The 16,110-nt window shown below is 38.3% G+C and overlaps 1 protein-coding gene across 2 annotated transcripts in view; it reads right to left on the bottom strand.

Annotated features, from left to right (window-relative positions):
- LOC125881043 (zinc transporter ZIP11-like) overlaps positions 1 to 15,802 on the bottom strand; it is a 188,318-nt gene extending 172,516 nt beyond the window's left edge. For both annotated transcript variants that reach the window (XM_049563952.1, XM_049563950.1), the window contains exons 1-3: positions 15,754 to 15,802; positions 13,542 to 13,659; positions 10,481 to 10,519 (exon numbers count right to left, since the gene is read on the bottom strand). In XM_049563952.1, the coding sequence (XP_049419909.1) occupies positions 10,481 to 10,519; positions 13,542 to 13,649 (147 nt within the window). In that variant the 5' untranslated portion in view covers positions 13,650 to 13,659; positions 15,754 to 15,802. The remainder of the gene's footprint in view (positions 1 to 10,480; positions 10,520 to 13,541; positions 13,660 to 15,753) is intronic.
- Positions 15,803 to 16,110: the final 308 nt, after the last annotated feature.

The following is a 16,110-nucleotide window of genomic DNA, read 5'->3' on the forward strand; positions in this document are numbered from 1 at the left end:
CCCCGAGTTCTCTGGCAACAGTTTGTCCCAATGCAGCAGGTAGTTTGACGTTACCGCACAGCAGTAAAACCAATGAATACTGTTTGTACATCACTGTAATTGGTGAAAGACAGCTGGAGCCGCCTTCATAAAGTGTCTGTCGAGGAAATACTGCTGTGTTATATCAACTGAGCCCTGACTAGGCAAACTTTATTTAAAATATTCCCGGAAAATAACTGAAATAAACAGAAAATGCAGCAACAGCGAGTGACGTTAATGGGCAACATGTAAGCCCAGTCCTCTAACATTTCCCAGATCCAAGAAAAATCCAAAAATGAACAGCGTCACCACTTAAAACATGCAGAGAGAGGGGGGACTGAAAGGAGTAGGAACAGAGATACACAGAGAGATTAAAAAAGAAAGAAATGATCATCAACTGTCGCTATTATTTGCCAACAATCACAGCTGAGAGGCGCTGTGTTCTGGGACAGCATGATATGATTTCCTGCTGTGACAAAGACTGTAAGGCATGTCTCTGTCTGTGTATCCATCTGCATCTGAATCTGTGTGTGTGTTGGATTCAGGGTGTGTGAGTTAGGGGGGGACAGCAGTTGTAAAGGATGGGACCAGGATGGCATCTGAATCACATGAGATGCAAAAAGAGTGACACATGCAGGTCATGAAACACCCACCCACACACACACACACACACACACACACACACACACACACACACACACACACACACACCATGTATTTTTCATGTCAGACTTTAAAGCACAGTGAGCCTGAGCCTGGCTGTCCTGCAGGGAAAAATGTATTTTGTGGCAGAGGTTCAAGTACACACTGTGCTGCTGTGTGAACACGTAATGCGTAAAACATAATGACATAACTGTGTTAATACATTTACATGTACAATTAATATTCTAATGTAGCGTGTAGCAAGTGCATCACACCAGCCGTGTCTCTGCGGTGAGCTGAGATAAAGTCTACTGTTTCTATTTCACTGTGTAGAGTTTATCAAATCTGCATATACATGACAGAGAAGACCATTAGGTGTCTCACTTTTTAACCCACTGCTCATCTTATTAACAATTACTCTGAATGTGTATATTCAAATCTCTCTCTGTGAAGGCAATACCTCAAATTTTTTACCTGCAGTATTATTTCACTGATGAATTCTATCTATTCTATCCAATAAGCCATTTCAACAGGGTCTTAAAACTATTTCTAATGCAAGTATGTGTAAAAAGTCTCATTTCTGAAAATATTCTATCCAGTTTTTTGTTGTTTGTTTTTTCCCCAGTGGCGTAGTTAAGCAAATGTACATGATATGATAACTGTCAACTTTCAAATCATGGTATACCTTGAAACCGGTATACTGCCACAACCCTAGTCCAAATGAACTTGAATACAGCATGTTAAATTGTTATGACAAGTCAGTGTCTTCATCAGTTTTAACCACTAAATTTCAAATTGTAAGAAATGTAGTAATATTTATCTTACTTGTGAGGACTGCATAAATAATCCAAAAAAATCATGTTGTCAAGCATTTTGTCAAGCTAATCGAGTGCCACAGAGTTTCTGAGGGTGACAGAGATTAGCTCACACTGGTTCCCTCATCAAAAACCATATGGGATTTTTCCATTCGATTTTAGATCACTGCTGAAAATAAGCTCTGTGGCAGACAAACATTTACAAAACATGTTTTGTTAAGCAGAATAATCTTCACAAACATACACCACTTTCAATATTTTTGAAGTCTAAATACAATCACCAGAAGCAAATATACAATATTAGGCTATAAACAAACTACACTACAGACCTCAACATCACCACCATAAAAAGACTGTAAAGTCATGTTCAGCGCGACTCAGCATGATGACATTCTGTAGTCTCATTAAGCCACTTGTTAGCAACCACCTTATTTAGGACACATAGAAGCATCAACATTCATGAATGGGGTATTCACTGAAGTATTTTGTGTCATAGAATAAAATGAGGAATTCTCTTAAGCTATCATTGACCACAGACCTTATTTCAGGCATCTAACCAAATACCCATTCAAAAAACTTCAAGATGAGGGAACTGTGAGTGGTAAAACGCTAACTCATTCATGGGTTTTAGGACTCATTCCTGGAGCACTCTATTAGGGTTATTGTAAATCTTTACTGAAGAAGGATTTTCATTTTTTGACAGCAGTAGTAAACAATATTTGTCGTTTTCTCTGTGCATTCTGAATAAGGGGTGTGCTGAACTTTCTCTCTTTCTTGATGGCCCAATAATGTCATGAAATGGGAGAAGGTATTTTAGGCATCCAGAAGTAAAAGTCCTGTTGTATCAACAATATTAAGCAACTGAAAGTTGGAGCACTTCTAAGGCCGTGGATAAATCTGACATTCTCCTGATTCAATCACCAGTGAGACTTAGATTCATTAATTAATTCAATTTAATAGGGCTGTAGTCAACCAAAGAAAACCTTTGTCGACAAAAGTCGTACATAATCTTCAACTAATCGATTAGTCGTGAAAAAAAAAAATCTGCACGTTATTTTTACTTCTGCGGTGGTGTGTCTGTCTCACTCTGCAGTTACACCTCCAAAACACTAGCTGGTGGTGGAGGACTGTGTTAAGTGCTGTAAAGTTTAGTTCAAATCAAACTTTATTCATATAGTTGATTCAAAACACACATTAAACATGGCTTAATAGAGACAATTTCAAACACAAGTATGCAAACTGGCTTCACTATAAATCGCAGAACTGACAAACACTTGTCTTTACATTTTGCCTACTAATATAACATGCTAACGTTTTTAGCACAAGTCTATGGCGTTTTACATTGTATAAATTAGCCTAGCGTCTAGTGATCTTTTTCTCTTCTCATATAAAACCAGGGACAACAGCAGCATCTAACAAAGGTAACGGTAGATAATTTGGCTCCATTAACGTACAGCTCACAACATTCACCGACAAAACAAGCAAATACAACATGCTAACGTTATTAGCGCCAGCCTATGGCATTTTACATTGTATACATTAGCCTAGCAACGAGCTAGGAGATTTCCTCTGTTCATAAGAAGCCAGGATACATCCCAGAGTAGTCCGACTTTCTGTCAACAATGGGGGTGTTTTGAAAACACCCCCATTTTCACAGGTAACTTAGCCTGTCCCCCTGCCGCAGGAAATAATGGATTAATCCTGGAAAGCTGTTGATGTAGCACTTTTCTCCTTATGAAAGTAACACGGCGATTATTCGACTAATGAGAATTTGGTCGGACGAGAGCATCGCGACTAAATAATCGAATAGTCGACTAGGAGACTACAGCCCTACAATTTAGCAAACTTAGTGCAGACATTAGAAAATACATGGTTCTCTAATGAACAGTCCAAAGTGCAAGTGGTTTAACTTAATGTCTCAGGTTATATTTTGGTAAGAAACATTCCATCAAAGATCTTAAGATTCGTGCAAATATTTGTATAAACCTTAGAAACCATCAGCAGTTTTGGTACTTCCCTTCAAGACCCCGGGTCACTATTCGATGAATTTGTCTGCTTTGTTTACACCATTGAATATATTTTTTTTCAAAACTGGCTATTAGCTCAGAATCACACCTGACTGGCTTCTACTCTAAATCAAAGGCAGCTGAGGTTCATGGGTACTATACTACTTAGACCTAATTGACAGAAGAACAGAGATCTCAGAGACAACAATAAATGGTAATTTATGGCCATAACATAAAGTGTATTGTTAAAAATATACTATGCACGATTCTAACAAAAAACGTATAGACTCATACTGAAATAATCCCTCTCAATCATCACTTACAACCTACTCTCAGTGTGTGGCGGTGTATTCTGCCTGGGGTTTCTTATTTTTCTCCTTATTTTCTGTGTGCAGGGCATTTATGTGTGCGTACGCCCACAGCACTTAGGTGAGGTCGTTGCTTTATAAAAAGGTAAAAACCAGTTGCCAGACCATAAGTGGCAGGCATCCAAGAGACATAGCACAACAGAAAATGCAGATATAGCAAGGTGAAATGCCAAACAAGAGTGAATCTGGGATTGACTTTTACTTTTGCTTTTGCTGTTTATAAACGGTGACCAACAATTGTGCCTAGTATACCAGTAAATTATTATTATTATTATTATTGTCTTTTATGTTGAGGCTCACTGACAATATTAATAAAAGAAACATTTGATATGTAGATTTATATTCAGGAAAATCTCATGGAAGCAGTTGCTCCTCAAACTTGAAACTATAACAGCTCCCAAGGGCAAACTCAGAAGTGGGGTCAACCTCATCTCCTAATTAAATTAATGAGTTAGCCATTTCTTGTTCATAGTCACTCTGATGTTTTCTACATCCTTCCTCAGGTGAGACTCCTGGACATTTGAGACCAAGGTTAAAAGCTTGTCAGACTGCCAATTGCGGTATACTGCATGTGTGTAATTGCTTTGTAAAAGGAAAAAAGAAAATTATGGAGTAAAAGAGCAGGAAGAGAATGGTTTGAAAAATGATAAAAAGGTATTTCTGCTCAGAAGTGGGGAAAAATGCCCATCATTTAATACTGTGTAACATTCCATCCATCAGTACCTGCCTCCATCCTTTAAACTGGCTCCTACTATCTGTTTGACCTTCTTTTACTCTCCATCTGCGGCTAAAAAGCAATCCCAAGGCTGGTCAGGACATTCTTCTTTGAAAACGACATAAAGGGAGAACCGATCTACTTCCCTCCTCTTTCCATCTCCACTCAACTCCCTCAGGTATTATTTTCTCAGAACTTGATATCACTGAATAGTTGAATTTGTCCACTATAAAAGCAAAATGGAGCAGTAATCTCGTCACTTGGCAAAGTCTGGTCTCAGAGGCACAACATCAGTGAGCACGGAGGACTGCAGTTTACTGTCGGCATTCAACAAGCATAAAATTGCATCAGTTGGCCACCTTCAGCAGCAGCACTTAGTCCCTCTCCATCCATATATCCTGTATTCATACTGCAGATAGTTTCTTACCACTTTTTTTTCCAGGTACACAGCAAAATCAATAGAAGCACTTTGTTATTTTAATTCTTGCATTGAGTTCCTCTACATTTGATGTCTATAAAGTCTCAAAAGTCGATCTCAACCAAAAACTTACAGTAACAGAAACCAAATTTGAGCCAAGGAAGTGCAACAGAACAACAAAACTGAAAAAGTCATCCATTTACACGTTCGGCTATGCCACCAGATACGAATAACTTAGACAACATAACAGATTATTACAGCCAAAAACTAACATTTAATATGCAAGAAAGAGAATGAAAAATTAAGCTTCTTATTAAAATGAACTACTGTTAAAGCATATTATGCTGACAAGGGGCTGCAAAATTGGAGAGACTGGCAATTTGTATCAAATATTCATCATGCTGAGTGGCTAAATTCATCAAAAATATATTTCAGAAGGATATGCTTCTCACTAAATTGGAAAGAAGCATATGTGTGACAGAAACACATCTCTGCTCTTTTCTCCTATTTCACTGGAATGCATAAGAGCAACAGCACAGCCAGGGATGTAATTGAAAAGCTGTTAAGACCACAGTACAGATAATTGCGATAATGGCTGACTAAAATTGGATCTATATTTTCTGCTGTTCTCTCTCTCAAGGAAGCGTAGACCGTCTCTTATCATGTGGCATTGGTCTTATCACCTCACTTATCACTAATCACGATAAGGAATCGCAATTAAAGTTTTGACATGATTTAAAAAAACATCAATTTCACACAGGTATGTCAGCTGTTTATGAGGCTGCCAACTTGCAGGAGGGACGAGTTCTCTGAAAATGAATGTTATCCTTTGAAATGCTAAGAACTGTAAAATCAAATGAATCATTAAACATGGCATAGTTTGCGCAATGAACACATTTAAAGACTGAAGAGCAGAAAGAGGTATGTGTGAATTACGAACTGAGTACATACAGGGATTAAAATATAGGCCATAGAAATAACATAAATGAATTTTGAAAATTGGTGTCGTTACTCATTAAGGTATAAGAAGTTTTCCGTCTCATGTATTACCACCTATACTCCAAAAGCCTATGTGATTAAAAATACTATCATGAAATACTGGCATCTTACTATATCTTACTATATAATGACGAAAACTCTGTTCCACTTTTTTCTCCTCACTGACTTGGTCAATCCATGTGAAATTTGGCACAGTGGTAGAGGGTCATGGGAGGATGCAAATGAAGCAATATTACATCAATTGGCCAAAGGGGGGCGCTATAGCAACTGACTGAAATTGCAAACTTTGAATGGGCATATCTCATGCCCCGTATGTCGTAGAGACATGAAACTTTGCACAGAGATGCCTCTCCTCACAAGGAACAAATTTGCCTCAAGAACCCATAACTTCCGGTCATATAGATTTTCTGCCATTTTGAATTTTTTGAAAAACACTTAAAATTGATCTCTTCCTAGGAAGTTTCACCGATCTGCATGAAACTCTGTGAACATAATCTAGGGACCAATATCTAAAGTTCCCTCTTGGCAAAAGTTGGAAAACTTACTAAAACTGAGCTTCTATAAGGCAATGAATATTGCGGAGGGCGTGGCTCATCACATAAAGGTGTATAACATCTCAAGGGTTTCACTGATCACCACGCAACTTTGTAGGCATATGACCACACATAATCTGAGGGGACCCCTCCATTATTGACCCCATCAAACAAAATGGGGGCGCTAGAGAGCTAATTTCTTATCTAGGCCTAACCGCCAAACTAAACTTGGTAGATATGTAGAACAGAACGCCTCAAGGTGACTGGAGAAATTTAACTGTAATTGGCGACTGGGTGGCGCTATAACAACAGAAAAATGCTTCAAAATGGCTAAAATGCGACCGATTGCTGTGGCTCCCCCTGTGGCCCAATGTTTTTTTTTTTCTTATAATTTTTGGTATGACTAAGTCATGGTATGGTATGCTGTACATAATCACGGAAACTGTCAGTGTGTCATTCTGTCAGTCAGTCATTCTGTCTGTCCCATGTTTTTCTACTCACTGACGTGGTCAGTCTATGTGAAACTGCACATAGGCATTGAGGACTGGCATAGGTAGAAGGTGACAAAGCTACCAATGGCTATGGACTAGTTTAATCTCTAATGATCCTTCACTTAATAATAAATTTAAAGACCTACCTTTGTTTGTGTATAGGGTGGTCAGTGCTAGTATACAAACCGCTCCAAGTCAGACCCTCTTGGCACCTCTGAGAAATGGCAACTATCCATGCGGCAATTGTGCCCAATGTAACAATACTCAGAAATCTTTTGACTTTAAACATCCCAGATCTGGAAGAAGTTACCTAGTGAGAAGTTTCATTATATGTAACACTAAAAATGTGATCTACATACTTAAATGTCCCTGTGACAAGGTGACAAGGTGTATGTAGGCAAAACTATACATAGTTTAAAGCAGAGGATCAGTGAACATAAAAGTTCCATCAGACGTGTTGATCTTAACTATCCAGTTGCCAGTCATTTTAATGCTCTTTCTCATCCTATCTCTTCCCTCCGTTTTCAGGGAATTGAGCATGTACGGTTGCCAGGAGGAGGAGGAGACATTGACAAAAGATTATGTCAAAAAGAACTCTTTTGGATACACACATTAGACTCTCTACACCCAAAGGGCTTAAACGTTGATTTTGATATGAGTGCTATGTTATAATATCGATTTTTGCGGATCTGCTTTAGGTCTATGTTATTAGGATTTTAGGTACTGCATTTTATGATGGTCTGCCTGATGTTTGTGCAGTGTCTTCACCCTTTTATTTTAGTATTATGTATATACTCAGTCTTCTATTTGTATATATTGTCTTCTCTATTGTTTAGTTGTTTTTGTCTATGCATGGTTCTTGTGGAATTTCTCTATAATGTTTCCTTTACTTGATATTGAAATCTACTGTTGTGCAGAGAGGACTACACACTCTGCTTTTGAACTACATTTCCCATCTGAGCAGGAGTGATGCAGCACAGGTGTTACTGACTGCTTTGACTAATGTGCAGATACTCTTTTCTACACAAGTTCGACACATGGTTTTCTGGCACCTTGGCATATTCTGGTCATGAGTGCAGTGATTTGCTCCTAGCAGTTACTCATTAAAAAACTAAAAGAGTGTAATGTCTGTACATGTGACTTTAGCACAGACATTACACTCTTTTAGTTTATAATGAGGAACTGCACCAAATTTCAAAATTCATATATGTTACTCCTATGGCCTAAGAAAGCCTAAAAGTGCAGCTCTCAGCACAAAATAATCGCTCATTGCCTCGTCATGCTGCTAGCGTTTGTAACCTACAGGGTTCCTACACATTTGGAATTTCAAAATTCCATACTTTTCGATACCCTAATTTCCAGACTTTGCGTTTTTTTTGTTTTGTTTTGTTTTTTTCAGAGAATATGCAACATCTGAGTAAATATATCAGTGTATCATATTTCACATCATATTTAATTATTCTTAATAGGCGATTGTAGCCAAGTACCATAATGGCATGCAAAGAAAAACTCAGGTAAGTTCAATGTCTGGGCTGAGGCAAAAAGGTTGGGACTCTGGGTGCAAGCGATGCAGTAAAGAGACGTCAGTGTTTTTTCCTTTCATGTGGCTCAGAATCGCCTTCTCCCCCATGTTGGCGATGTCAAACGATTTCACACAAAGCTTGCATCTAGCTCTGTGTGTGAATAGGGAATCCTTGGCCAACCAGTATTTATATACGGCATTGTCAAGCCATCCATCCAAAAACTTGCATCTACCCATTGTGAACCACGTGAAACTCGTCTTCTTGTCAAAGGTGCAGTGATACCTGGGGGGCTGGAGGAGGGTCATGGGGCAGCGGACTGGACATACCACTTGTCAATCAGGTAAAAGGGGCGGTATGTTTTCTGAGACGTTTGCTCTCACACAAACTGTGCTTGGCCCGGCATAAAACACGATCCGGATTGATTAAATTATTATTGGAAATACCTAATTTTCTGTTTTAGAAAACAGTATTTTAGAACAGTGGTAATAGTCTGGAAACATAAATATTATTCCATACTTTATTTTTCATTTTCCATACTTTTTAATGCCTGGAAATTGATCAAATTTATGTCTATACTTTTCCATACTTGCGTAGGAACCCTGAACCTAAGATACAAACGTGGCGCTCCCAAGTCCCAAAAAAAACAAAACACTTTGGCAGACAGACAATGCCACCAAGTTAAGTTTACTCAGTGCACTGTGGCTTATTTAAGTCACCTATGTATAACACACCAATAGGTATAGACTTTTCTTTGTCCCGTCTGCAATAGTGGCTCTTAATAAGCACTGATCAGGTCATTTGTTTGTTTGTTTGTTTTTTGTTGTTGTTTTTTTTTCTTGAATGCATTGTGTCCTGTGCTGTGAGTGTTGTTTATTGGTATTGTTGTTGTTGACTACTGGCTGCAAATCAAATTGCCCCACAGGGACATTCAAGTTTTACCTTACCTTACATAAAAAAAAAATTTCCCTATTGACTAATCGATTGGTTGAAGTGTAAGAAGAATTTCAGTGGACCAAGATTTTCTTTGGTTGATTACAACCCGACACTGTACTTCAGCTTTTCAGCTGGAACACTTATTTAAGAAGTTCATTGCCCCATAGCTTCAATAAAATCAAGCCTTGGCAACACTAACTGACAATAACTCTGTAAATGTTTTGATAGTGTTGGCAGTATGCTCTCTGTGTATCTGTCTGCTATGTGTCAATAATAATTTGCAAACACATTAGCCAAATTAACTTTAGAAGGTTAAAACATATGTCAATGTTTTGTTTACAGCTTGTTGTGCTGCCGCCAAGGGGTAAAAATAAAATCAATTAATGCAAGCTCAGAGAACCTTGCTGTTATCTAAAATCAAATGATTATTACACACTCTTTACTTCTCACCTAACACAATGTGTGTAGATGTCTATCCTATTATTTCTCTCCTGTATGAACTCGTGATAAGTTTAATAGCTATGCAGCTCTCCTAAATCCCAGAAGAGCTACATTACAAGATAACTTTCATAGATTAAAAAAAGCTAAAAGAGTTATTATGATATATTTTAATAGATGTCACATTGAGACTTCCCACCTCTGTGCCAGTTCAGATTTGCAACTGATTCCCTACTCTGAGACACTTGATACATATCGGCCATGAACTGTGTCCCCCTCAGGAAATCAAGAAATGTAATTGTAAGAGTCAGACACTGGGGTTTAGGGGGTGGATTTTCTATCTGTCGCATAATACCTCTTTAGACATGATAAGGCCAAGAATTCCTTCAGGGGAACAATTATTGCAAACTTTTATGAATTAAAGTGGCATCTGGAAGTGTTAGGCTTTGTCTGTCTCTGGAAGAAACTCAGCTGCCACAGCAAAAACGTCCAAAAACCCATCACATCGTAGCATCCTCCTACCTGCACTGTATGTGAGTGTGTGTGTGTAGGAGGTTCAGTTCAGAAGAAATCCTACTCACCCCAGCTGCAAAGCCTAAACTTCCATCCAAGATGCGCTTCTGAAAAGGGCAGACAAGAGGACAGATTGTACGAGTCAGTCAAATCAATATCCTCAAACCCTTCAGTAAATCTCTTACTGTTGACTTAACTGGCAAAAATGCAACATGTCCTGAGGGACAGAGGTTCAGAGATAACAAAAAACTCAATCTACCAGCAATATCATTCTGTCAACAGGGGGGTTTCGAGCGATGTACTGTAACACACTCTCGAGCACATATATTGGAAATCCTCAGCTCCTGGCGCCAGCAGCTAAATGGCTAAAACCATTTAAAAACAATGGAAATAGAAACTGATTATTTTATCACTGATATGTCTGATCAATTTTATGTTAGATGTTTTGCCTGACTCACATCTGATGGAAAAGGTACTTCTGTTTTAATCACTATATTATACAATATGCATTTTTCAGCTTCAAGGAGTGTTCATTTCACTGACAAAAACTATGACGAACATTTTTCGTCAATTACCTTTTTCCCATGACAAAATCGAGACGATGACAACCTAAAAGTGAGAGCGACAGGCAAATAGTCTGCACCAGGATGTTTTGCTAGTCAGCAAAAACACTCACACTGGAGCAGCGTCAACTGTTGGTGCAAGTTGCGAGCTGTAATTCAGCAGTAGATAATCAGCCATGTGCGTCTGACTGTAGATGGTGGAGCTACTGGATGGATTTGTGGAGTTCGTTAGTTACAGCAGTGGCTGTTAGCAGCTTCGCTTGTTAGCCGCTGAATGGCAGCAGAGCAAGCAGACACCGGCCACCAGACTTTACAGCTGGTCCCTGTGGGACTCCACTGAGATCCAGACTGTCTCAGGAAGGTTTATAGGTTGATGCTGTTTGACAGGCAGGTAGGAGGCTCAGAAATCTGAGTGTAGCTGTGCTGTGAGTAAACAGTCTGAACTCAGATCAGTTTTCTCTGACAGAAATAAAAGTTAAGCTTTAATCAACAACTCTGTGAGAAGACACAAGTTTAAACCTCCAGACTTTGGTGTTGCAGAAACAATTCAGGCTTTAGTTAAGTTATTTTTCTGCTGTTTAACAGTGAGGTGGATAAGTCAGAGTTTACAATGAACCTGGGTACAAATCCTAGCTGTCTCAGATTAGTTATTTGTCGTGTGAACGTTTTTAAGACCATATATAGGGAGATGTTGAGCTTTTCAAATGATGGTCAGAAGTGTGTGCTCGTAAATCACCGCTTAAACCTGTCAAAAACCGCTGGAGAAATGACAGTTTGTAAATGTTCAGAAATTATTTGTATTTGTAGAAAATTTGTCTAAAATGTTTGTACAACCTGTCACCCTGATTCTAATTTCTGATTCATTAATTAGCCTAAAAGGGTTAGTTTAAAGATAAAAAGATGTACAGAAAACATACTGACAAAAAGTAATGACTAAAATGTCATTCATTTTCATCAACTAAAACTAGACTAAAACTATGAAGGATAAAACTGACTAAAATGTGACTAAAGCTAATAAGCACTTTTGTCTCAAAACTAAGATAAAATCTAAAATAGCTGCCAAAATTAACACTGGCTTCAATTCTGTTTTGTTTTGTTTTGTTTTATACATGTAACTACAGCAGTTTAGGGTAATGCAGGTGACCTACACTCTGCTGTGTCTGAAAGAGAAGGGAGATTTTTGGAGGTACCTCCAGTTTAAAAGTAGCACTGGAGCCATAGGCATCAAACCAAGCCAGGAGGAAAGTATTTCTGAGCTACTTAGATCTGCTAACTCAGCCTCAGTCCTTTACAATATGGTTGCAGATGCTCGGTGTGGGAAGCTTGAAAATGTAAGGCTAATTTGGCAAAAAGGTCTAAATTGTAACATTAAGGTACATGCATGGAAAGACATAGTGGAAAAATACAGCAAGGTTCATTAAGGATGTCACATTATAAGATCATTCATAGGTGCAATTATACACTAGTAAGACCTTATAAAAACAGACCTGATACAGAACTAATAGTGTTAGAACTCTAACATAGAGACAGGTACCTTCTCAAACTCATTGTGGGAATGTTCTTTGGTTTTTCCTTTCTTGAAAGAGGTTATTGGGAAATTGGTTGAACGGCTACAAAAATCCTTACCAGAATCCCCCACCTTTGAATTTGGTTTGGCATTTACTGGCTTAATTTCTGCAGCTGGAATTATTCTTTGCCACTGTAATAGTCCGACACAATGAGGATTTACTGACTGGCTGATTGTGCTTCCTTTGAATTGATGACAGCTAGGTTAAACGATAGCAAAGGGAAATTTTTACAAGGATCTTTTGGGGGGATCTTTTGGGGTCTGGGATCTTTTTTTTTAAATCACATTAAAGATGAAAATCTACTTCTATGTATTACATCTATGTATTTTTTAACCCGGTTCTATTGTTTATACTCAAGTATTTGTTTGTTTTTTTCTTTATATGACATTTGACTAACCCAAAATTTGTGGGCTGCATAGACATTGTATAGCATGAAGAGCATCCACATTAAAAGAAAAATATGTTTATTTTTTGCTAACCAAGAGTGAAATGATATCACTCTCATATCTGTCCATTAAATATATTGTTATAGCCAGGAGACAGTGACCTTGTCTTGGATTAGACCAGATTAAAAGCAGGAGGAAATAGCAATCCTCACTTTATCTGAAGATAACAAAGTCCACCTACCAGCACCTCTGGAGCTCACTTATCAACATGATAGACCTCATTTGTTTAATCCACAACAAAAAAAAAAGTGTAAAAAAATATTTTTGTTTGTGAAAATGAAGCAACATACAATGTGTTAATTAGGGAACTTCAGAGGTGCTGGTACAGTAAGCAGATTGTTTTACTATTTCCCTTGTTTCTAGTCATTATGCTAAGTTAAGCTAACCAGCTGCTGGCTCCAACTACACACTTATCAAACAGACGTGGGGCGTGGTATCTTCACATCTAACTCTTGCCAGGACAGTGGCTAAGTATGTTTAACGGAATGCTTACTACACCTGCGTGTTTACTCAAGCTCTGCATGTCAGTGGGTTTTTAAATTCATACAATACCTGCCGGCTAGAGAAGACAAACACCAGAGCTGCTCCGGCAGCAGTCAGACCCCAGGTGAACAGAGTCCCCAGCAGGGCCTGGGTCACAGGGGTGTAGCCTTCCAGCATGGTGCCAGACCTGGACAAAATAAACACAAACATACGCTCAAACTAATCCCACGGTACATTCACATTACATTGATGATGTGGCAGATCATATCTTGCTTGAATCTTTTCACAAAGACTTTGAGAAGTGGGAGAATAAAAAATGGGTGGATTGACATCTTCAAATAATTGCACTGCCTTTAAATACTCCAACAAGACTTAAGTAAATATCATTCCCATCTTGGAGCGAGTTGACATGTGAAAGCAGGAAGTTTATATACGTGATGCCCAAGTATAGACAAGAATGACAAGAGAACTAACAACAGATCCCACAACAGAGGAAAATGTGGTTAGGCTGACTCATCTTAAATGTGTGCCTTTAAGTCCTGGCATTACAAGACTGACACACACCTGCTGTGTTTGCTTCAGCACACAGCTGAACAAGTGAGTGAAATCCTGTTTGTTCAGGAATTAAATATCCTGGAATTTCCATTTGCAGCCATGTAGCCAAACCTGTTAAGGTTATCCCATTACTTCTCAAATACAAGATAATACAGGAAAGAAAGAAAAATCTAATCCTTCATAGTTATTCAAAAAATGCAATGTACAGTAGATGCTGCCAATAATTAGTACATAATTATATAGGAGATTTTCTCCACATTGTGTTTGTTTTGGGGTAATTCCAGGGATGGGGGTGCTTTCATCTACTGTATGTAACTTGCTGGAAAAAGTGGCCACTGTGATCACAATTGACTATCACAGGATAATTAAATTTAAAAAAGCACTATTGGCATGCCCATGCTGAAAAATAGTATTACCAAATTATAATATTAAATCACAGTGTAACAGTGGCACAAGGAGAGACGACTCATAAAGTCACAAACTGCCTGAGTCATGTCCGTTATACAAGTTTAGTGGCATCAGCAACCGTTACTTTCTGGTCATACCAGACCAAGTGAGACCGTAGTGACAAAAAAACTCCAAGTATTGAAATGAGAAAGTTTCACTCCTATAGCTTATGAAGTCAAATAGGCCTACGTGTTTCTCTTTAAAGGAATACTCCACCCAGAAAACAACCATTTGGAAATCACATAGTCATGCTGTGTAACCTTGAATTGGTGAGGAAATCTTTGTTTCCTCACATGCCTAAACAGACAGAGGGGAACACATTGACTTATTGATTGACTGGGGACTACCTGTAACAACAGCAAAACTATGTCAAAACATTTTGACATACCTTCCGTGAAGGCATGCGAGAAAAACAATGTATTCGTCACAAATTCAAGGTAACACAACATGACTAATTGATATAGGCTAAATGGCCATTTTGTGGATGAAGTGCTCATTAAAAGTAGCTCTAGATGGCAACTTTCACATTTATATTCAATAAGCATGTGTTGTGGTTGCTGGAAATATTTACCAACATGAGCTGTACAAACTGCTTTCATGTAATCACTGAATGAGATTTTCATGGGCACATAAATAAAAAAAAAAAGCATGCAATGGGAATATTTACCACACAGTAGCACTGGAAGCTGTTTATATAATGTATTGAGGACTGACAACTTCATACGGTACAAATATGACTTACAAATATTGATATTCATCTCAGAAGGGTGGAATGAATTTTGAATGAAGGTTTAAATGCATGTGTGTGTGTGTGTGTGTGTGTGTGTGTGTGTGTGTGTTCCCGCAGATAAACTGCATGGGTTATGATTGTGTGGATTCAGAACTCATAGGCTTTAACCTTTTTACATAAACGGCTAATACGTAACTTATGTTTCATTTTTTTATTACTGTCAAAGTAGGTTGCGTAAACGTCTTAGTGTGTCGTCATAAACACTGCTGTGTGTGGTATAATTGGTCTCCCTGTAACTCAGTTACAACCACAAACACAGACATACAGTATACTGTACACAGAAGGCAACTGACGTGACTAACCTGTAAATGAAAGCCAACCGGCTAACTTTAAATGCTTGCTCGCCTTATATTATAGAGTAACGCTGTTATATTTCACTCAAGCTCTATTCGCAGTAATATAAAACAACGTGCATTCATTCGGCGGAGTTTAATTCTACGTTAGTTTACGTTATCGGTCATTTTTAGCCTTAGTTTCAGGTTTACTCACTTCTTTCCAGTGGCACCTCGACTTCTGTGTATTTACTTCCTACTTCCCGGTACACGTGTCTATGACAGTAAAAGCCCCGCCTCCCCCCGCAGCCTATTGGTCAATCCCTTTGACAGCTGTAGCTGCAGTGGGGGGGACTTAATTCATTAAAAACACATACAATGGGAAACATCACAGTTGTTTGGAAAGCTGAGGAAGTTGGGATTTTTTTTGTTACATACAAGAAACACTAGGCAATATTAAAGTGCAAAAGTGCACTTTTTAATGAATTAAATTGAGCTGGTTACATCAAAAATCTGATTCGAAACACATATTTTGAAACCTGTGAGGATTTAATGCAAATGTACAAGAGGTGAA

Source organism: Epinephelus fuscoguttatus, linkage group LG20 (genome assembly GCF_011397635.1).
Source record: "Epinephelus fuscoguttatus linkage group LG20, E.fuscoguttatus.final_Chr_v1".
In the NCBI taxonomy this organism is placed as follows: domain Eukaryota; kingdom Metazoa; phylum Chordata; class Actinopteri; order Perciformes; family Serranidae; genus Epinephelus; species Epinephelus fuscoguttatus.